Source organism: Pipistrellus kuhlii, unplaced genomic scaffold (assembly GCF_014108245.1).
Source record: "Pipistrellus kuhlii isolate mPipKuh1 unplaced genomic scaffold, mPipKuh1.p scaffold_m20_p_4, whole genome shotgun sequence".
In the NCBI taxonomy this organism is placed as follows: Eukaryota; Metazoa; Chordata; class Mammalia; order Chiroptera; family Vespertilionidae; genus Pipistrellus; species Pipistrellus kuhlii.
In genome coordinates, this window is record NW_023425540.1 from 37852906 (window position 1) to 37876474 (window position 23569).

At 40.0% G+C, this 23569-nt stretch overlaps 1 protein-coding gene and 1 pseudogene across 2 annotated transcripts in view; both read right to left on the minus strand.

Moving 5' to 3' along the window:
- The window catches only part of DMGDH (dimethylglycine dehydrogenase), a 51100-nt gene that overhangs the window by 7941 nt on the left and 19590 nt on the right, over nucleotides 1–23569 (minus strand). For both annotated transcript variants that reach the window (XM_045571660.1, XM_036409937.2), the window contains exons 8-14: nucleotides 22674–22843; nucleotides 22132–22285; nucleotides 20307–20472; nucleotides 19526–19656; nucleotides 18081–18298; nucleotides 16645–16802; nucleotides 12516–12575 (exon numbers count right to left, since the gene is read on the minus strand). In XM_045571660.1, coding sequence (XP_045427616.1) covers nucleotides 12516–12575; nucleotides 16645–16802; nucleotides 18081–18298; nucleotides 19526–19656; nucleotides 20307–20472; nucleotides 22132–22285; nucleotides 22674–22843 — 1057 coding nt within the window. The remainder of the gene's footprint in view (nucleotides 1–12515; nucleotides 12576–16644; nucleotides 16803–18080; nucleotides 18299–19525; nucleotides 19657–20306; nucleotides 20473–22131; nucleotides 22286–22673; nucleotides 22844–23569) is intronic.
- On the minus strand, nucleotides 13425–15174 carry LOC123651209 (annotated as a pseudogene).

A 23569-nucleotide genomic window follows, 5' to 3' on the forward strand; every position in this document is an offset into this window, starting at 1 on the left:
CTCTATGGATGAGCTTTAATTAGAGTTACAATGTGGAAAATAAAATTCTCAAAACAACTCTCATATAGAGACTAACTACTCAAAAGAAAAGAAAAGAAAAGAAAAGACAGAGAACAAGAACTTAAATTTTTCCATTGGCCAAGAAGAGAGGAAAACATTTCATGCCAAAAATGTCTTCTGCACTCTTACATTTAAGATTTGAAGAGAGCTGTATAAATCCTAAACCCAACATTTAGGATTTATACAGCTCTTCCTGCATACGCATCATTTGGGGTTGGGTGCAAAAGTCCCTTTAACCTCTTGGTTAAGTAGTGGCAGGGGTCCTCACACACTCTGCCTGAGACCCCAGTTCCACCCTGTACTAAGAACTTCTAGGAAAACTTCTAGGACAGGACAACAAATATGATTTCTATGGATATTGCAGCTTTAAAATTGCTGACCTTCCCTGGAAGCTAAAGAAAGTTTCCATTGGCCAAGGTTAAAAATAATTCAAAATAAAAGTCCAATTCTTTCCCCTTCCCCAGTATGATCCAGACCGTGAGAACCAATCATAGAGCTTCATTATGAAACCAGAGAAGAAATCAAAGAATACTAGACCCCATGTTATTTAAGACAGGACTGCTAGGGAAAAAAACAAAACAAACCCATAGGAAAAGCTTGATTCGTTTGAATTCATGTGTAAGAAAAATTTATGATAAAAATTATAACAAACCAATGTTCATGACAGTTCAAACTTGGATATCTAAATACAGAAAGAACTTGATAACACCAGCAACACTTTTTTTTCTATCTTTTTAAAAGAAGACTTACATGACAAGGTGTGCTTTTTAGAGTTCCTATATGGCCTCACACTTTGTGTGGAAAAGCTCTTACAATAATAAGAGAGGCCAATACATACTAATAGTATGACTTATGGAGTGTCAGGAGATGGAGGAGGAGGCGGGAAAGGAGGAAGAAGAGAAGGAGGAGGTGAAAGAGGAGGAGGAGGAGGAGGAGGAAAAGGAGAATTGTTTCTTTGTCTCCTGTTATGAAATCAGAATCTTTACTGTTAGAGATTCATTTAGATCTTAAAAGTTCAGGGTCTTCCTGAGTCCCTAGTAAATAATTTTATTTTAATTATTTATTCAGCAGTTATTATTGCCCTGCTATGTTTCATACACTGTGTCAGGCACGGGCTGTTTGGAGCTAAATAGAACATGGTCTCATGGTTTCTGGAAGGCCCTGCTAAGATGTGACCTCTTCCTTCCACGTCACAACAGGTCAGGTCTTGAAATTATTTGCATCTCCTTGGTTTTTAAAAAATGTATCTTTATTGTTGAAAGTTTACTGATGTCCCTCCTTTTTTGTTTCAATACATCAGAGGAAAGGAGAACAGTCTGAGGTTATTGGAAACATGGTAGGACAGGATACATTATAGCATACAAATTGGCTATACCAGTTTGAAACATGACTCAATGTTGGTTCTGTTTGTTCAGTGGGAGTGTAAAAATCACAGCATTTTATAAATTTAAGACAAGAATGTCTAATGTGTGAAGGCAGAAATGCAAACAAGCAGATGCTATGAGAGGGGTCTGTACAGCGGGGGCTTGGGAGAGAGTGTGATCGCCCGGCTGGCATGGCTCAGTGGTTGAGCGTTGAACCAGGAGGTCACAGTTAGATTCCCAGTCAGGACACATGCTCAGGTTGTGACTTAATCCCCAGTGTGGGGTGTGCAGGAGGCAGCCAATCAATGATTCTCTCTCATCATTGATGTTTCTATCTCTCTTTCCCTTCCTCTCTGAAATCAATTAAAATATATATATATATATATATATATATATATATATATATATATATATATATATATATATGAGTATGATCAATTCTGGGGTGGGAGACTGGGGCCAGGGCAGCCTTCTGTCAGCAAGTTTTGTAGAAGAAGAAGTTTGAACTGAATTGTTAAAGACGAGATTTCATAATGGGTATTATATACATAGCCTTTCCTAAAAGTCCTTGCACTTACGTTATAATTTGATCTTTATAAGAACCCATAGATGGTGGATTTGGGATCTAAGTGAATGAACTTGGCCAAAGAAATCAACAAAGTGGTTAAGAATGAAGCTGCCAGGAGTTCCAGCTGTGTTATTTTCATCTACTGTGAGGGGCCTCCACCCTGCCACATAAGCCAGTATCTGCTACACCTTAGGGGCGGGGGGGGGGGGGGGGGGGGGGACTGTGAGAAAGTTGGCCACAACCAGAGCTTTCAGAAATGGGTCCTTTTGGGGGTGCTGGATGAGAGCTGTTGGGGCAGGTGCTAAGGGGTTGACGGGAATGAGATGCACTGGAAGGGAGTGTAACTCAATTTTTGCCAAATACATAATTTTACCCAAGTCTAAGCAGGGACATACGGTATCAACTAATCACAAAAAATAGGAAAAGGGGAGACAACCCCAGAATACTACTTTTATAAGAGAAAAATTAAATAAGCAGTAAAAAAAGAAATAATATTAGTAATAGTTACAATTTATTAGGCACTTGCGATGTGCTAGACACTGTGCTAGTTGTACCCTGAGGGTTGTACATTCACAAGCTCCTTGAATCCTCATGACGTTCCTATGACAGAGACAATTTTACCCCAGTTTATGGGAGAGAAAGGCCCAGCAAAGTCTACACTCAGTTACATGGCAGCGTAAGTCAGCACCTTTAGATTTTATCCATATATATTTTATTAATGACTGTACCTGGAGACTATCATTGGCAGACACAGCTGATATAAATACTCAAAAGAATATTTCTGTTAAATTATTCCAAGGTAGCCCAAACCTGTTTTGAAATATATTCACTACCCAACAATATTTTTGTACCACATGCAAGGATTTGAAAATACCCTGAAGGTTAATACTAATGAAATCTGACACCTACAACTACATATCCCTGAAATAAGAAGTGATCTGGTCAACAATAGTATTCTAAGAAAGGATGAAAACAATACTGCAACAAACAACAGAAACCTAATTAAATATAAGGAACACACATGTATAACACAGAGAAGAGGGACACCTGCCTCTCGAGACAAGTCTCCCTCCCAAGCTAACCTGGTGTCCAATGGGAAGACTTAAAGTTGGGCAGTGGCATCTCATTCTCATTTTACGGGGCTTTCCTCCCAAGGAAATTCTTAATTATGAGTGACAGAGGAAAATATGTCTGAAAGTAAGTGCTGTGTTTGAAACTGGTGCTTTCAAGATGACCTGAGAACAGAAATACATTTCTTTAATGAGTCACTGCCAAATTAATTATATGAGTAGTTATTCATGTCTTTGCGAAACAAATTTCTAGGGCACTGAGAGTATAGCTTAAAAATAACTTTGGCTTATCTTTTTAATTTAATTTTAAAAAGTATATATTTTATTGATTTCAGAGAGGACAGAAGAGGGAGAGAGAGCTAAAACATCAATGATGAGAGAGACTCAGTGATCAGGTGCCTCCTGCACACGCCCTATTGGGGATGGAGCCCAAAATCAGGGCATGTGCCTTTACCAGGAATCGAACCATGACTTCCTGGTAGATAAGTTGTAGCTCAACCACTGAGCCACACCAGCTGGGCCTATATTTGTCTTTCTTGATACTAATTCTATACTGTCTTCATTACTGTAGCTTAAATCAGGTTGTGATAGTCCTAAGACTTTGTTTTTCTTTTTGAAAGTTTTTTTTTTAGCTATTTTATGTCCTTTGAATTTGACAAAGGAGGCAAGAACCTATAATGGGATAAAGATAATCTATTAAATAAAAGATGTTGGAAAAAATTAGATAGATACCTGAAGAAAAAAAAGCTAGGCCACCTTCTTACACCATATACAAGAATAAATTCAAAATGGATTTTGAAGGGCTGGTGATAAATCTTAGACTCAAAACCATAAAAATCCTAGAAGAAAACATAGCAGTAAAATCTCTGACCTTTCTCGTAGAAATATTTTTTCTGATATATCGCCTAGGGCAAAGGAAACAAACAAACAAAATAAACAAATGAGACTACATCTAGCTAAAAATAGTTTTTGCACAGCAAAGGAAACCATTAACAAAATGAAAAGACAGCCCACTGAATGGAAGAACATGCTCACCAATGATACATCTGATGAGGGGTTAATATCCAAAATTTACAAAGAACTTATAAAACTCAACACCAAAAAAACAACAACAGACAATCCAATTAAAAAATGGTAAATGACTTGAGTACACACTTCTCCAAAGAGGACATACCGATGCCCAATAGACATATGAAAAGATGCTTAATGTCACTAATCACTAGAGAAATGCACATTAAAACCACAGTGAGATATCACCTTATACCTGTCAGATGGCTATTATCAATAAATCAACAAACAACAAATGTTGGCAAGGATGTGGAGCAAAAGAAACCCTCGTGCACTGCTGGTGGGAATGCAGCCTAGCGCAGATACTGTGGGAAGCAGTATGGAGTTTCCTCAAAAAAATTAAAAGTGAAACTGCCTTATGACCCAGCAATTCCATTTCTGGCAATATACTGGAGGAAACCCAAAACACTAATTTGAAAGAATATATGCACCCCTCTGTTCACTGTACCACTATTTACAATAGCCAAGATTTGGAAGCAGACCTAGTGCCATCAATTGATGAGTGGATAAAAAAAGCTGGAATACTACTCATCTATAAAAAGAAGGAAATCTTGCCCTTTGTGACAACATGGGTGGACCTGGAAAGTATGCTAAGCGAAATAAGCCAGTCAGAGAAAGACAAGCACCATATGATTTCATTTATATGTAGAATCTAATGAACAAAATAAACTAACAAACAAAATAGAAACAGACTCATAGATACAGAGAGCAGACTGTCAGAGGGGAGGGGAACTGGAAAACTAGGTGAAAAGGTGAAGGGTATAAGCAAATTAAATAAATTTTAAAAATAAAAGAATGTGCTGATAAACATAGTGTGCAGAATGCTGGTTGCTTCTTTGCAATATCATCTATACTAAACTAATAAAAGGGTAATATGCAAATTGGTCAGGATGCCTTCAAGTAACTACCGAACAGCAGGCTGTGTTGAGCGACCAGGCTGGCAGGGGGTTAATGATAGATGACCAAATGATCAAACAGCATGCTGCCTGGGGCGACCAGGCCAGCAGAGGGGGGCAGTGAGGGGCAACAAGGCCAGCAGGAGGGGGGCAACTGGGGGAGACTAGGCCAGCACAGGGGAGAGTTGGAGGCAACCAGGCTGGCAGACAGAGACCATTAGGAATGATCAGGCTGGAGGGGGGCGGGGGGGGGGGGGTCAGGGGCAGTTAAGGGCAATAAGGCAGACAGATAGGTGAGCAGTTAGGAGCCAGTGGTCCTGGATTATGAGAGGAATGTTCAACTGTCGGTTCAACTGGGGATCGGGCCTAAACCAGCAGTTGGACATCCCCTGAGGGGTTCCAGATTGGAGAGGGTTCCAGATTGAGCTGAGGGGGACCCCCCCCCCATGCATGAATTTCATGCACCAAGCCTCTAATTATAATTCCATTTACTGGGGGAGCACGGTGGCAAATATAGTTTGCAACTAGGAAAAAAATCATCATATAATTTAAAAGAATCATACTCCTAATGATTCTAACACACAGTCAAGACTGAGAAACACTGAAAATTTTCTGCCTCCTCAATTCCTACTCCTACTTACCTAAAATATCCCCAATAGAGTTGGGTACTTTTACCACTATAGCATATTAAAAATTCCTTTCTAACCTGTTGTCTGTCAACATGATTTATTTCCATTTTGATGTTTTTTAAAGTGCTAATATTTATTGAATACTTAGGGATATTGTAGGGCTGGTGACAAGCTCTTTGCTACAATATCAGTTTTTGTTTTATTTTGCTTCATGAATAGTTATGCTTTAAATAATTTTTCTACAAACAGAGACCCTGCATTTTCTAGAATTAACATTGTCTTCTAATTTGTGATTAATATGTATTACATCTCATTCCATTTCTCTGGTTAGAAACCCAAGAGAGGAAAAGACAGGGAGAGAAAAAAGGGGTTTTACAGAAAAAATATTGTGATCTGCTTAAACACGTTACACTTAGTACTTGAATCCCTGTGACTCTTGGCTGAGGTTCTCCAGAAATGAACAAAGCTTCAGTAATTCCGAGAATACATATAACTCCATTTTAAGGCAGATGATTTTCCTTTTGCTCTTGATGAATGCATTTTTCCATTTCCAAATTTTAAAAAAACAAACAGATTTTCCCAAAAAAAGTTACTTCTTTTGGAACAAATGTAACACCAATAAGAACAATAATATGAGTTGTTTCAGGCACAGGGGTTTTAGCTGAGGAAATTTCAAAGTACATACAAGCATTCTTTATTTTCACCTGCATCACAGTTCTGGTTAACACTTGCTTTCCAGGCCTTGTGCTCACTCTCCACAAGATGGCACTGTTTTGTTCAGCTGAACTCCTCCTGCAGGCCATACGGTATTTTCACAATTAATGTTAAGAATGTTTCCTATAACATTAGTTCCTGAAATACCATGTGTTTCAAGCTTCACGAGGTCTGAGAGCACCCAGGAGCTATAGCTGTAACTTTTAGACCTGTGGCCTATCAAGGGGTTTAATAAATGAAACTTAATAAATGTTGGCCAGATGCGTGAATTGTGTGCACATGTTTACCTACTTTAGTTAAGCCAATGCCATGGGGGAACTGAAGCTCAAACAACTCAAAGAAGGAAGGAAGGAAAGTACTGTCACACCATCTTCCTTGGCCATCCAAGATTTCTTTCCATATTCCATTTTTCTTTCCCTACTTTTATACTAATTTTGACAAGATTTCAGTTCACTCTAATGAAGCCTAATGATCCATCTCCTCAGTCCACTTTTTCCTTCTTAAAATGGGCAAAGCAGCTATTCTGATCCTACCATAAAACACAGAATTTGTTATAACAAAAGATGACTATGGGGGATTTTAATTAGTGAAGTATAGTTCTATAATATATATTCCCAGGAAAAGGAATTCCTGGGCAGTTATTCAAGGCTGATACACTTGTCATGGGAAAGGACCTTGCTGGGAAAAGTGATGGGTGAGAAAGCACTACAATGAGGTCAGAGTTCAACCTGGGCTGACCCTACTGACAGTAGTTGTCTTTGCCTCTCTGTGCTTTAGTGTCCTTGTCCTCAAATGAGGAAGTGGGACTGAGGGATCTTCAGAGGCCCTCGCCACTGTGACATCTCTACATTTTTCTCATTATTATGGCGTATATGGTCCTTGTGTAAATGCTTAAGGGCCAAGCAGAGAATTCTCCAGGGAAACATACCTGGTTTTACTGCTGATTTTACTGGTTTTACTGATAATTGTGTTTTTACACATGGAAGGCAAGGCTCTCTACCAGTGGAAAGATTACAACTTACTTGAGTACTCGAGTATTGAGACCTTGCCTTCCATGTGTAAAAACAAACAAATAACCCCCCCCCCCAAAAAAAAAAACAACATCTGTGAAGGGCAATAAAGTAAACAGCAATAAAATCAAGTATGTAGGATCTAAACAAAGTTGATTCAACCTATTCATCTGTTTAGAAATGAGCAAACATCAATATGGCTAGGGTGATACCCACTGACCACCTGAGTCAACATAACTGAAGAAGACAGGCTCAGGGAGGTCCAGGTCCTTGTGCTACATGGACCTTCACCCAATGAAAGCATTAGAAATGAACTTTGTGACACCAGAATGAGGAGCAACAATAAAAACACACCCTAAATCAAAATCATTATCTGTTAAACTAACTTAGTTCTGAGCTGGGCTTTAGTTATTAAAATAATTTTAGAGAAACTAATAAATATGCAATCCACACCTGTTAATAACCATAAAGGGAGTTCTAAAACCAATTTTCAATACAAAGAGATAATTTATCTGTGCCTTATTCCCAAACAGTAATACCCAAACACTGAAGTGAAAGAGAGAGTTATCTGTTTATCTAATGGTGACCAACAACGGAACTTTAGTGCTTTCAAGAGCCAGGCCATTTTTATTCATATTTTAAATTCTGTGAGCAGAGGCTCAATCTGCTGCTAGGGTCTGCTTAAATTCCAAGCACCTGCTTTCTCTGGTCTGGAGGCAGATGGTCCGTCATAAAAATAAAAGTCAAGGGGAATATGCACAAAAAGATAGTCCCTTTAAAACCCTTTCGGAGGAGGCTCTTTTTCCTAAAATCTAATACTGTAAATATACATGTTTATGTTAATGTCTTAGCTCAGAATTGGGGAACTGATGCAGGGCATTAAAAAATTCCTCAGGCTCGGATCTCGGAAGATGGCGGCATAAGTACACGTCTGTATTTGCAACCTCCCACAACCACATCAAAATTACAACTAAAATACAGAACCACCATAATCCAGAACTGCCAGAAAGCTGGCTGAATGGAATTCCTACAAGTAGAGCAGTAAAGAACGAAGCACACTGAGACTGGTAGGAGGTACATAGGCATGGAATGAGCTGATCCAGCACCCATGTGTGTTGCTTTTTTAATCCGAAGGGAGGTCATCTCTATGGAGACTGCCCAGAGGAGCAAGGGGTCCCAGCCCCACACCAGACCCCCAGCTCAGGGTCCCAGAACTGGGAAAAGAAGTCCCTACCAGCAGTAAGAACTACAGGCTGTAAAAACCAGTGCTGGGGCTCAGTGACACAGAGGCTGCTAGAGACCCAGCTGTTCCTCTTAAAAGGCCGACACCATGAACTGAACTGAACTTACCAGGTCCTGCCTCCTCTGAGCTCCAGCACCAGGGCGAGGCTCTGGGGAACACACACACATATAAGGAGGAACTGGATTGTCTGACACTAGGGCAGGAACATGGAAGTGGGGACGGGGCCTTCTCCCAGAGGGAGGTACTCACAAGGATCATTGTTTCTATGCTGGGACCTCCCTTGTTGCAGGGCTGATTGGCAGCCATTTGTTTGCTTCATCCTGGTTGATCCCTAAAAACCCAGCCTCATCCAATTTACAATTCCACCTAAGCTGTGTGCAGTAGCTTTTACATATGAATGGCCTTTCCTTGCATAGGGTAAAATCTCTCAAACAAGCTGCAGCTGGATAAGGGAGTCCAAATTTATCAATAAAAGGCCCAAGACTTGGCACCAGCACCAGCCTGCCTTGCTTCATAGCTGGGCCTCGTCTGGGCACTTTCAAACCTGATACAAAGAGGAGGAATCAGCAGATCTCTCTGAGCTTCTGCTGGGTGAACCCAGGGAGTGGCTGACTTTGCACTCCCTGGAGACCCAAGAGCCAGTGTACTCAGTAGTCAGTGTCAGACCATACCAGATTATAACTTTACATCCATAAGCAACACACTCAAGGGGCAGATGCAGTGAGAACCAAAGCCCCACTGAAGCAAGTTCATAGGGTTATCTCCTGCATAGCAGCTCTCTCACTATAGCTGTAGCTGGTCCTCAAAGCCAATTGGCCTGGAGGTCAATTCCTTCCAGTGACACTAATAGCAATCAAGTCTCAACTATAATAAGACTGTGCTCACAGCCCACAAAGGGGTGCACTTAGAGCTCCCAGCTCAGGTGACTGAGGAGGCTGAACCACTGGGCCCTATAGAACACCTACTACACAAGGCCACTCTACCAACTCACGGAGACATAGCAGCTCTGTTCAATAGAAAAAAACACAGGGACGCAGCCAAAATGCAGAGACCGGGAGGCATGTTGCAAATGAAAGAAATGGAAGAGAGGAGACTACTGGTTATAGAGTTCAAAACCATGATTATAAGAATACTCAGGAATCTTCTAGAGACCTCCAAAAAAATGGAAAAGGGCCAGTTAGAAATTAAGCATACACTTACTGAAATAAAGAATAATATGCAAGAATTCAACAGTGGAGTGGAGGATTCTGAGTATCAAATCAACAATTTGAAATGTGAGGAAGCAAAAAAAAAACCAACCAGAAGAACCAAAAGAAAAAAATCCAAAAATGTTAGGATGGTATAAGGAGCCTCTGGGACAACTTCAAGCATACCAACATTTTCACTGTTGGGGTGCCAGAAGAGGAGAGAGAGCAAGACATTGAGGACCTGTTTGAAGAAATAATGATAGAAAACTTTCCTTATTTGGTGAAAGAAATAGATTTACAAGTCCAGGAAGTATAGAGGGTCCCACACAAAAGAAAGCCAAAGAGGATCACACCAAGACACATCATAATTAAGATGATAAGGGCTGCCCTAGCTGGTTTGGCTCAGTGGACACAGAGCATCAGCCTGCAGACTACAGGGTCCCAAGTTTGATTCCAGTCAAGGGCACATGCTGGGTTGCAGGCTTGATACCCAGTAGGGGTTGTGCAGGAGGCAGCTGATTCATGATTCTCTCTCATCATTGATGTTTCTATCTTTCCCTTTCACTTTCTCTCTGAAATCAATAAAAATATATTTTAAAAATAAAAAAATTAATTAATTAATTGATTAATTAAAATGCCAAGGGCTAAAGACAAAGAGAGAATCTTAAAAGCATCAAGAAAAAGGAGATAGCTAACTATCAGGGCAACCCATATGACTTGTCTGCTGATTTCTCAACAGAATCCATGCAGGCCAGAAGGGAGTGGCAAGAAATATTCAGAGTGATGAATAGCACGGATCTACAACCAAGATTACTCTACCCAGCAAAGCTATCATTTAGAATTGAAGGTCAGGTAAAGAGCTTCATAGATAAGAAAAAGCTAAAGGAGTTCATCACCACCAAACCAGTATTAAATGAAATGTTGAAGGGTATTCTTTAAGAAGAGGAAGAAGAAGAAAAAGATTTTAAAAAAAATATATGAACAACAAATGGCAACAAACGCATACCTATCAACAATTTAATCTAAAAATAAAATAAACAAAAAAGAAATCTAATGAATAGAAAAAACCAGTGAATAAAAAGAATCAGAGGTAAGGAAGTGGAACAGACTGATAATTCTCAGAGGAAGGGGGTTGAGGTGGCATGAAGAGATTAAACAAAGATTTTACAATCATATATGCAGTACCTATGGACACAGACAATAGGGTGGCAAAGGCCTGGGGTGGGGTGGAAACCAGGTAGAGGGGGACACAGGGAAGGAAAAAGGAACATCTGTAACAATCTCAACAATAAAGATCCTTTTAAAAAAGGTCCTTAGCCTGATTCATATGCATGTGTTCCCATATTCCCATAGGATGGGGAATAGCCTTTAATTTAGCTTATTAGCACCTAAGGCAGAACAGCTTCTTATTGGAATTCTCACTAGTATCCCAAACAGCAGCAGAAGCTGCAATTCCAACCTACAGCCTAACTGCAACTCTATCAAGTTCTCAGAGTGACCAAAACACTGCTCAATGGTTGTGTGAGTCAGCTTAAGCTGCTACAATGAAGCCCCACAGATTGGATGGCTTCAGCAACAGGAATTGATTTTCACAGTTTTGGAGGCTGGGAAGATCAAGGTGCCGGTCAATCCAGTCTCCCTGTAAATGTCCTCTCCCTGGCCTTCTCGCTGTGTCCTTACATGTACAGAGAGGGGGCTTCCAGGCTCTTTTTCTCTTATAAGAACATGAATTCCAACATGGCGGCCCCACCTCAGGATCTCCTAAACCTAATGACCTCACAAGGTCCCCACCTCCAAATGGCATTATGGGGATTAAGGGCTTTAACACACAAATTAGGGAGGGACACAACATTCCATCCAAACAATGGGATAACCTCATACATATATTTTATAGGGCTTATATAGCTAAGCTAAGCTGTAATAAATTGTCCTCGATATGTTTTTCCACAATATTTAAGTAAGGTGGTGGTACTTCTCAAACTATAGGTGCACCAGAGCCCCCTGCAGTTTGGTAAACCAGTTTTCTTGGCCTGACCCACAGAGAGTCTGATTTAGTACGTCTGGTACGGAACCCAAGTGATTGCCTTCCTCTCAAACTCCCAAATGCTGCTCATGTGATCTGTCTGCTAAATGCACTTTGAAAACCACTGATACAGGGGTTCCCTTTAGAATGTCAGTATCAGTTTTGCTTCTTTGGGCCTGTATTGGCTTCTCAGTAAATACCTATTTTTATGCTGAACACATTTGAAATGTGTCATTGGCTTATACTCAAATGTTGCAGTTACATACAAAGATGCTTAGAAGCAGATGGACAGATGTGCTGAGGCGAGGCTGCTTCGTGCTGTGAGCACCAATGACAGCCCATTCATCAGCATGTTTGACTGCTGATGTGCGGCTGCACAAGTCTCCAGGTTTTTCAAGGATGTCTGCTGACATCCGATCCTGACTAATCTTTTTCTTAGAATGTAGACTGAGTCTTTGAAGTTGCTGGATTCAGCTATCTTACCTCGACAAGCACATGGCAATAGTTTGACCTGACATCAGATTTTGAGATAGCTTAATATGACGCACTTAAGCAATGCTTAGCATTTCTGTTCAACTCATTTGTCCTATAATCACATTTGGTTAAATTTTAAAGCAAGGTTCTGTCATGAAACCGCATAATTTTAAGATTTACTTCAAGCGCACTTTGGAATGTAAACATACCTTATTGAGCTTTACAAAATATTCCAAACCAGCTTCCAAGGGGTTTGTATCGCAGTTCATCTAAAAGAGAAGCACACATTTTAAATATTAGATGAGTGCAAATAATTTCAGTAACTTTCCTGGTTTTGTTTCTTTGTTTTCGTGTTGTTATTTTGGAAAGAGAATACTTTTTTATTTTAAATATAAATTCTGAAAAAGGATAATTATTTACTGTGATTAACTATTTAAAGTGATTTTTAAAATCTAAAATTCAAATGTAGCCTTTCAGTTATTTCAATAGCAAAGTAGAAACTAAAATTCAGTTTGTTTTCATGACTTTTATTACAATAAATAGCTGAGTGATGCCACAACATGATGTTCCTTCCATAAACAAGGCTTTCATGTAATAATTTTGCATAATTAGGTTTTGAAAAGTTATGAAAGTAACTTGCTTATCTTACAATTAGCCGGGATTCAGGATAAGTAGAGGGGAAAGCAGATGGTAGAAAAATGATTTTTATGGAATTCAGGAAAAGAGAAAAGCAAAAAGCAAACGAGGACTCTCAATTATGTATATATATGGAGAGAGAGAGAGAGATTAGATATAGATATAGATATAGATACTTTTGGTTTTATTTTCTGGGATTAAAAAAGAATATAGGCATAAATGTTTCACTTGATCCTCTTAAAGATATCCTTTAAAATAATTTATAAAATGGTTTAATTCAGGTTTCTTGGTTATCAGGACCCATCAATGTCACTGTCAGCCTTGATTAATTGGTTCAAAATTTCAGAACAGAAGAAGTAACTTATGAATATTTTCCCAATCCCTGAGAATCATAATCACCTCAGGACTATTTTATCCTTTCATCATACACTTCCTGAAAGTAGATGTATTCATTCATTGTTAATAGGACAAGGAGTAATGTATAGAGCAGGACTGGCCAATGGGCCATATAAGGCCTGCAAATCGTTTGGTTTGACCCTGCCAAGGCATTAAGGGTGAGTTAAGTGTTTGACGAAATACAGCAGGCTAATTTTTAAGCTGATAATTTTGTATGGCCTGGGAATGATACAAATATCCAATGGCCTTTAGAAAAACAAAAGGTTCCCCACCCCTGTCCTAGAGGATTAATCCATGTAAATTGGCTTCCACCAGTAAACAAATTTTCTGAAAATCAGGGATGTAAGTCAGGAAGAAAACCAAAGGAGGAATAACCTAGACCTGTGACTGGCAAACTGCGGCTCATGAGCCACCAGTGGCTCTTTGGCCCCTTGAGTGTGGCTCTTTCACAAAATACCATGGCCTGGGTGAGTATGTTTTGAAGAAGTGGCATTAGAAGAAGTTTAAAAAATGTGGCTCTCAAAAGAAATTTCAGTCGTTGTACTGTTGATACTTGGCTCTGTTGACTAATGAGTTTGCCGACCACGTGCCTAGACCATTCTGCTGAGTAGTGATCATCACCTGCGTTTTTAAGGTTCCAGTGGAGTTTCTGTGTTACATCTGAGCCCAAACTGCCACTACAAAAGTGGTGAGCAAGTCAGCATGCTCCATGCCAGATGACCAGTAGTAGTGTGAGCCAGAAGACTTGTTTGCCATGAATTTGTGGCTGCATTTGGTAGGAAACGACGGTCTGAACAAGCATACACAGAGAGCCTATACCAAAGGCAGCACTGCTCCACACACGTGTGCAGCAAAAAAAGGTGGTTCTCTGGAAGTCTGCCGCAACAGAAAGTCCTAAACAGCTCAGCAATCCCAGTCCAAGGCTGATAAACTCCCCTTAGAAATTCAGAGCATGAACTTGCTTATAATGAACATAAATGGCAGAAACGCATAAAACTGTGGTGAAATTTAACAGACAAGCATTGTTCTGGAGCTACTGTGCCGGTGTCACTGATATGAGGCAAACAGGGCAGCATGGTGGAGAGTCACAACAGTCATGTATGAGAGTATGAAAGCTGTAGCCGTCCAATTGCATGGGCTGAAGGCAGGAAACTAAGGCCTTCCTGGCACCACCGCATCTCAAACAGGTCTTCACACTGAACAGTTCCTTGCTTCTTTGGTTTCATCTTCCTCACTAAACTTCAAGTTCTGTGAGAGCAGGATCCAACTGTTTTCTTCACCATTATCTTTCCAGCTACTGTTTTAGTCTGTCTTCAAATCTGCCCAACCTGCCCCTATGTTCTCTGCCTTCTTTGAAGATCCATGCATCAGAACTCATAAATATTTAAATGCCACTGGTAATAAGATGGATTCCTTACGTTGTCTCCTCTACGTGGTGACTGCTTGCTAGGATGAGCCGCCAGGGATGGCTCCTGGATCCGGAGCCTGCAGGCTGGACGGAGATGGGCCTCAATCTTTTCTAATGCAGCTGAGTTATTACAGTATACTTCCAGTCAAAGCTAACACAACTTCTGGAGACTAAGCCTGAAGTTAATGTTCTTGCCTGTTTATTTATTCTGTTGGTGTTTATCTCTTTTGCTCTAAGAGAACTTGTCTAAACCTCATAAAAAGTAGGCAAACTTTTAAGAAAAACGACATCAGCACAAACCTAAATCAAATGTGTAATACAAGCTGGTTTCACATTATATAAAATGTGGTCTCATATTTTCTAATTAATTTGAATTAATTATTTTTTTTATCGGCTCAAAGTTTTAGAATTTCTCCCCAGAGTGGGGGAGGGATTAAAACAAAGACCAGAATATTTACTGCCATGATACCACTAGAGGGCGTGCTGGCACTGCTGGGAAATCAAGGACCTGGGATGGAGAAAAGTTAAGAGGATGGTTCCCAGAGAAGGCAGAAGATAATAAAAGGCAGGAGGGTGGAGGGAGGTGGAGAAATGTTGGACTCCAAGGACTGCTTCTGTGGCTTCATTCCTTGGGGAGCAGTGTGGGGACTCTCCCTGCTGCATCCTTATCTAAGGCCCTGGTTGTAGACTGGGAACCCCTTGATAGTACCTCTCTCCTGCAAAATGCCCACCTGCCCCACGGCCCTTCTTACAGGCTCCAGGAGGCTGCCCTCCCCACCTCAAAGCCCACTTGCTTCTGCCCGTAGTTTAACTGCCCAGGGGGCCCTGCCTGGGCTTCCCAACCCCCTTTGCTCTCAGTTGAATTCATTCTATTATATGCTAGGCACTTTATAGACTAATATCTATAATTCTGTAGGAGAAAGATTATCTCTATTTTATAGAAAAGTACAGAAGCCCTGGAGAGTCAAGGCCACATGTGTGCTGGAGGATAAATTCAGACCCAAGAGAGTCCTCTCTAATGTACACCCTTTACGTCTATTCCTCATCTCACTTCTCAAGCCTAAAACCTCAATGTCTTCCAAGGAAACAACTAGGAATCTGAAAAAATTAAGGGGTCCAGAGATAGCCTGCCATGCTGGAGATAATAGGAGAAAAGATTTAAACCATAGTTTGGCCACTTCATGTAACCTGGACAACATTGCTTACTGCTCCTTAGTGTGATTGGGTGCAGAATGGGGATACCCTGAGCCCCAACCCCTTGTCCAAGAATCAGCAGTAATCAGGAGAACTGAGAAGGTACATGACATTATGCATATGAAAATGGTGTGTAACGATACAATGGAAATCCTTAGTTCCCATTATCAATGATAGAAGTAGGCTAGACCTAGACCATCAACTGTGCTCTTCAGAAAAAAACTGTTTGTTGTTATTTCCCCAAAAGGAACAGGCTAAGAAGAAAATGAGAATGGGCAGCATGGCAGAGGAGGAGGAGGAGGAGGAGGAGGAGGAGAAAGGGAGGAGGAGGAAGAGGAGAGGAAATTTAAAAGGTGGTCCTCCTATTGTGGGGGGTAGGCAGGCTCCCTCAGAGCAGCTACAGCTCCACACACAGTCAGAGACAGTGTCCAGGGCTCTTTGCCAAGAGGAGGAATTAGGCAGAATAAACATTACATCATAATTACACTAAACTTTCAACTGGGAAATTGGAAAGAAAAACCTCTTCCTCTAATTAAATAAAGTTGCCTAATAATACATAACTTCTCTTACAGTCAGAGCCCATGTTAAGGCAGTTAAAACTAGTCCTTATAAAAATAAAGAAAAGAATGATAAAAATAAAAATAGCCCTTTTATAAAAATCAGATATGATAAACAACATTTTAAGAAGATCTGGCATTTCAAACCTCGGACCCCCAGGCTCTGAAAGCTTTCTCCAATCTTAAGGCATTCATGGCATATGTGCCAAAATTGTCAATTCCCTCCTCCTGGCCTGCATCCATGATGGCGTTATACAGCGCCGCAGAATCTTCTCGTCTGTGGTACAGCTCCCAACCCAGCTCACCTAAAAGAAACCCACAAGTGCCACCTCAGAGTAAGAATAATGGTCACAAGGTATAGTATACATCAGCTAAAACACATAAATAAGTGGAGAGATGCCATTTGTGCAACATAGACATTGCTGAGTTTTGAAAGAACAGTTCATTTAAAAAAAAAAAAAAAAAAAAAAAGGCAACAAAAACCTACTGCAAAATTCCTGCCCAATCCTGTCTCTCACTGAGAGGGCGGTATCCAGGACACCGCTTCACATGACGTAGAAAGACTATGGTGCAGGAGGAGTTCATCTTGACCCTTGCCCGGCCTCATGATATTGAGCAATTAGCATGGCATAGTTTATCCAGATAAGGGGAGGTTCAAGGTTTAGGAAACTCTACACTCAACTCCTTGCCCCAAAATCACAAGACTTAAAAAAAAAAAAATAGCCAATTGACATTTATTCAAATGGTGTTCATTGTGGGACAGTCACAGTCTCTTCATTCCTCCTACTCCCTCTTTCTTTCCCACTTTGTCATTTCTTTCACCATTAGAGCTATAGGCAAAAACCAAAGGAAATGAAGCCCAGCCCAGTCTGCTTATTTTTCATTCTGCTCGTGCTTTACTCTGGTCACCACTTTGCCAAGGTTAGGTGGAAGCGGTGGAGGGGCGGGTGAGGTACACAGATGTCAGGGACTGTGTGTTCTCCTTATTCCCCAATGTTGAGGGCCAGTGGTGATGTGCCTTCCAGGACACCACTAGAGCAAGAGCAGCATGCACTTGAACAAATGCCTGGGCACCAAGTGCTCCTTCTGTGAAAATGAGGAAGTCAGATGTGAGCCCGGAGCACCAATGGGGAGCTGAAGAAAATCCATCCAACTCTGTGCTGAATACCTACTATGTACGAGGTGAGGTACTATATGAAGACTTCCTCAATACACTAAGGGCCTAGAAAGAAAGATGGAAAACAGGAATGCTGCAAGAGAGGTGCCTGATACATTCAACATGGTCTCTATGGGAACCATCTTGAATGATCCCAGATAGAGTCTGTCCACCTAAATATTCTGTCCACCCTTCCAGCTGTTCCAGCAGCCATCATCTTCCCATCCTTCATACACCCTTACAAGTGGTAGGCAGCTATAGAACAATTTGAAACTTGTGGAATGATCCCTCAGGCTAAAAGTGCAGAGACAGAATTGTCACAAAAGTTGGGCAGGAGAAATCTTTCTCCAAAATTATACTGATGAGAGAGAGACCATTTTTGGTAGCTTCTTTTAAATTTTACTCTAAATTATTTTCTGATTCTTACCAGTATAAGATATCCTAATAGCAGTGACAGGAATGTTGGAAACCTTTAAAGACTTGGTTTGAAGAAACTTGAAGACATCATCACTAAGATCTTCAGAGGTCAGTTTCTGAAGGACCTTTCTCGCGTGTGGCCCTGCAACCCCAAGGACTCCAAGCTCATCAGTTATGTTTTTAATTTCAACATCATATCCACCTTTGACTGCCTCTTCTTCAATCCATCTGCATTTGAGTCATAAACGTTGTGTTAAATCTTGCTTGAATAATGCATGTTGGTAACATATTATTTCTCTGAAGACATACTTGATGTCTAGAATTACCAGGAAGTCTCCAGGGTGTCATTTCATATAATCACCTAATTTTTAAAGTTGAGGAATCTGAGTCCCAGACATGTTAAGTGATTCTCTGTAAACCACCTGCTTATATAAGCTGAGGGTAATTTTTCACAGTACAGAAGGATCCTTCAATTGAAATGAGTTCTGGCACACAATTACTTCGAATAGTGACAGCCCTATTGTATTTAAACTAATGACTCAATCTTGAAAAATTAATTTAAACCCAAATTTTCTCTAATACCTGTACACAGAAGGCACATTCATGCTGCCAAAAGTCAATAATGGGCCTGCCATCAGACACAGAATTACTCTGACAATCGCAAGGAAAATATAAAAACTCTAAAGACTATTTTCAATTTCTGTCCTGATGAGTTATTGGAACCTGGTTATAGAGTTTGTTTATGACTTATTGAGTGTCCCTAGAACTCCACAGGTCGATTGTTACCAAAATGGCTCCCAATACATCCTGGATAAGAGGATCTATTTTGCAGCATTTTATAACTAGAGTGAGAATCTGTCAGCATCAAGTTTCTCCTGCCCAATTTTTATGCCTATTCATTGCTAGTCTGACATTTAGTAAACAATAATATTCAAAATTCTAAAGATTCATGTGAAGGATCAACCTGACAGGTCAACAATCTAAAGCCAACTGTGGACCAGAGAGCACAAAGCATGAAAAAGGAAGAAGATAACCCAGGGAGGCAGCTTCCTGTACTCAATGTGGGCATCAGAATAAGAAAGACTGGCTTCAGCAAGTTACTTTAATGCAAACTTCAGTTTCCTCATCTGAAAATGGGAACAGTATATACCATGCAAATGCATATCTATTAAGAGAGTTAATTAATATAAATATGTAAAAAGCGTTCTGACACAATGATGATGTCCATAAATAGGAGTTGATATTATTAGGACCAGTACAGGAATTCCCTTTTGGAAGGGGGTGGAGACAGGGTCCCTCACTTTAAATAATTTTGGTATAGCCATGAAGTTTATTTGAATCAACAAGGTTTAAGAATTAAAGTTGTACTTTCGACTACTGGTGAAAGAAAAACTCAGTTTAAGATTGAGTCAATGTTTAATCCATATACAATTATCTTACTAGGTGCACACTTACCTAAGATCATGAAGTTCTGATCCAGAACCAGTTATTAATAGAAACTCCCCAGGAGACTGGTGAGATACAGTCAGCTCAGCATACACTCGACCTTTTGGTGTTAACATGTGACTTATATTTGTAAAACCCACCTGCACAAGAGAATTTAAAATTATCTCAGGATGAAACAAAAAACTTATGTATCCCTTTTAAACCAACATGGAAATAAAAATGTGAGTGTCAACAATGAAAAACTTGCAAATCTTATCATTTATATGATTGGTATGAATTATTTACAAACTTAAGTCCAAGATTAATTTTGAAGTTCTCAGTTTAAATTATAATTATTTGTCTTAAAAATTATACTTCAGTCAAAGTTGTAGTTCCTATTGACACAATTAAGAAAAGTTCGGTCGAAACCAGTTTGGCTCAGTGGTAGAGCATGGGTCTACTGACTGAAAGGTCCCAGGTTCAATTCCGGTCAAGGGCATGCAGGCACATCCTCAGTAGAGGGTGTGCAGGAAGCAGCTGTTCGATGTTTCTCTCTCATAGACGTTTCTAGCTCTCTATCTCTCTCTCTTCCTATCTGTAAAAAAAATCAATAAAATATGTTAAAAAAAAAGTTCATAACATTCTTGGATGATAACTCATTCAATAAAAGTTTAAATTAAAAAGAGTTCTAGTGTTCAAAATAGTGGGCTAAAATAACATATTGGGGGGTTTCTATTTTTTTGCTTTAAATGAGAGGATAGAGTTAAACAGGCTACAATCTTGAACCTTGTACCATTTTAAGCTTATCTACCTTTGGAATGACATTTGCAAAGAGATGGTCCAACAATCTAGTAGAATCTTGGCCTTTGATGTTAAACTTGCCAAATGGTGACAGGTCAATCACCCCTACTCTTTGCATAACTTGTTTATATTCAGAGCCGACCGGCTCAAACCAGTTTGTGCGGCGAAAACTTGGCCTGAAACACAAAGTTTGTCATAAAACAACTGTCATACATTTTTAGAAAATTACAGAATAAGAATATTTTAATTAACCATATTCATCTAGTAAATCCTATTTGGAAAAAAAATGCAACCTGAAATTCTGCTCTGCAAATCATGTGTTTATGTTGAAATTTGATTTTTTTAAAGCTACTCATATGTCCCTTTTAACCCATTTCATAGTGAATAAATTATTTATTAACTAGAAAATAAGATAGGACATGTGGGCTTTAAAATCTGGAAGAGAGCATAGAATTCAATCAATCTCTTGTCATCTAAGGAGCATTTTAAAAATGCTAATTTTTTTTACCTAATTCAAAACATATGGGGGTGGAGCTATCTTGTCCAGCACTCCTCAAACATTAATGCAAATAAAATCATTGCACTTAGGCAATGGTAAAATATGTATACAGATAATAATTTAATAAAAAAATCATTGCACTTATTAAAACACAGCTTCTGACACAGCAGGTCTCAGTGGGGCCATATTTTGCATTCACAGGCTCTACACCTGGACTAGGCAAGGATCTGATCCAACATCTTCATTTCTTAGACAAAAGACAAAACATGAATTCCAAGGCTTTGCCTTATTTACTGACGGAGCTGGCCTGGAACAAAGGTCTCTGATTCATTATGCAGGGTCCCTTCCACTTGATGAAGTGAACTCCTAATGTGGTATTTTAACTTCAGAGCAGGCTTAGTCTGCAAAATGAGTTTTCAGTAGTTTAATTATTAAATTAGTAAAAGAAACAAGCCAGATCCAAACAGTACAAGGTCAAGAATAGATCTGGCATTTATCTGAGTCATTTAGGGAAAACAAAACCAACATTTTGCCCCCAGATAATCTAGACTGGCTGCCTGGGGAGCCCAAATAAAGTAATCAACAACTAGCCCTCTACTATATTTTGCACCATTTAGGTTTGGTGTTAAAGTGGACATCAAAACTGTTTTTAAATACACAATTAAAAAAAAGTAACTTAATTTCTAGATTTGCTATTTTTCTTCTCTTGGGTTATGAATTCTCATGAGGAAAAAAAAAAAGTAATCACTATAAATCCCAAGTACAGTGATGACATGTAATCCAAGTAAAACAAAAGCAACAACTTTAGAGGAGTTCACAGAATTGTTTTAGTGACAGCCTTTAGGTTTTAGATTAACCTTAAATGCTAAGTAAATGATCCTTTCTCCTCCTTTATCAACAATGCATACAATTTACATGACTTGGTGTACACACACTGGGAGGTAATTGCTTTGAGCTATTCCTTGCTAACTAGAAGACCCATACTTCCATACTATATCCATACTATGTGACTCAACCAGGCATCCTAAGCTGGGACGACAAACCTTTAGGAGCCAACCGATGGCATGTGAGGATTTAGAGCGGGTGAGAAGGTCCCTCTGAGCTCCCGGGAAATGCCAAGCGGAGGTTGGTGTAGGGCTCGTGTGGCCAAATGGGTCTTACAGGTGGGCCAGTGTCATGTGGGATAGACTAATGGCTCCACTGCCAGAAAGTAAATGTTGTAGGAATGAGGCGGAACGATGGGGTGGGAGGGGAATCGGCACTGATGTCCCTCCATCCCACCTCTGATATTGCATTCTGCAGTCAGAACCCCAGGCAGGTCAAGTCATTTACTTACCTGTACCCGGTGTCCTGACCCGGTCTGTAGAACCAGTGTGGCTGTTCCCAGCCCGCGTGAAATCCCATGGAACATTTAGACTCTAGGGTTTTGTAAAGCCCACTGACTCGCTGAGTCGGCCTCCCAGCAAACCGTTCTTCTTTAGGGTACCCAACTGAAAAAGGAAATCCAGGACTTTAACAGCATAAAACCAAAGCGAGCAAATACTTTGAAGGGATTCACAAAATGGGAAACGGTACTTAAAATCCAAAAGTATATACCTGTATTAAACTGATGTAAAACAAAACCCACAATGCTGTCATTTTTACATTGATCATCAAAGGGGAACGTCAAAATGAATTTAAAGCCGAAAATCACTGACGCACTCCACACATGAAGTATATACATGAATATAGATTTCTTGTTGCATTTTAGAGGCACAACACTTTCCAGACTCCCCAACCACTCCCACCAAAATGCACGGAACAAAAAGCATCTAGGGTCAGAGGCGCTGTGAGTCCATTTTGTACACACTTTGTAGACACAGTGAATTTGCACTTTACCAATATTGTTGAATCCATACGACTCTCTTGCTTTGGCCTCAGTGTACTGAGTGGTCGTCCATTTGCCATATCGATTGGGATCCAATTCTATTAGGTCAAAAGGAGGCTCTCCATGCAGGATCCAGTCACTGAGGTATTTCCCTATCCCGCCGGCGTGGATGATGCCATATCTTTCAAATACAGAAATATATATGCTGTTACTGACACGTGTTATTTTCAAACAACAAAACATGTCCAAGTATTTTATAGGACCTTAAAATGGGGGTGTTCTGTGCTATTCATAATCTTTAGGCTATTATATTTTTTTTCCTCAAAAAGAAAACATATTTAGGCATCCAAGTGAAATGCAGCTAACTTTGTAGCTAGTTTGTTTCCAGTTTCAAGAGATAAATACATGCAGAGTGGCCTGCAACTCTTAGCTAGTAAGGATGCTCACTTTAGGAAAATGGGCTGAAGGAAGCCATAGGCAGATGTAGTTGATACTTAACCATCCCTATTGAGCTGTGATTATCCTGATTGGAGATTTGCAGAAACTTGTACACTGTGGAGTGGGATGCTCATCTCTTCTTGGACCAATTTAGTTCAGTGCTAGGATCTTGGGCCATTATCTTAGAAGCATTCACACAAGAGGCACTCACCCTGGGACCTATGGGGAGGAGGCAGAAAGGAAGACTGGCTCCTGTATTTTGTAACTAATGGGTCACTTGATGTAGAAGATGGGCTTGTTTTTTATTTCCATATGAAGATCCTTTAAAACCAAGAACACGATTATGGCAAATTTTGTGATCTAGATGGAGGAATCATAATTTAATGTTGGCTGTGTCTAGCTCTTCACACTCACTCTCGCCTAATGAAGGACTTTACTGTGGGTTCATCTGTGATTTAAGAGAGGCTTC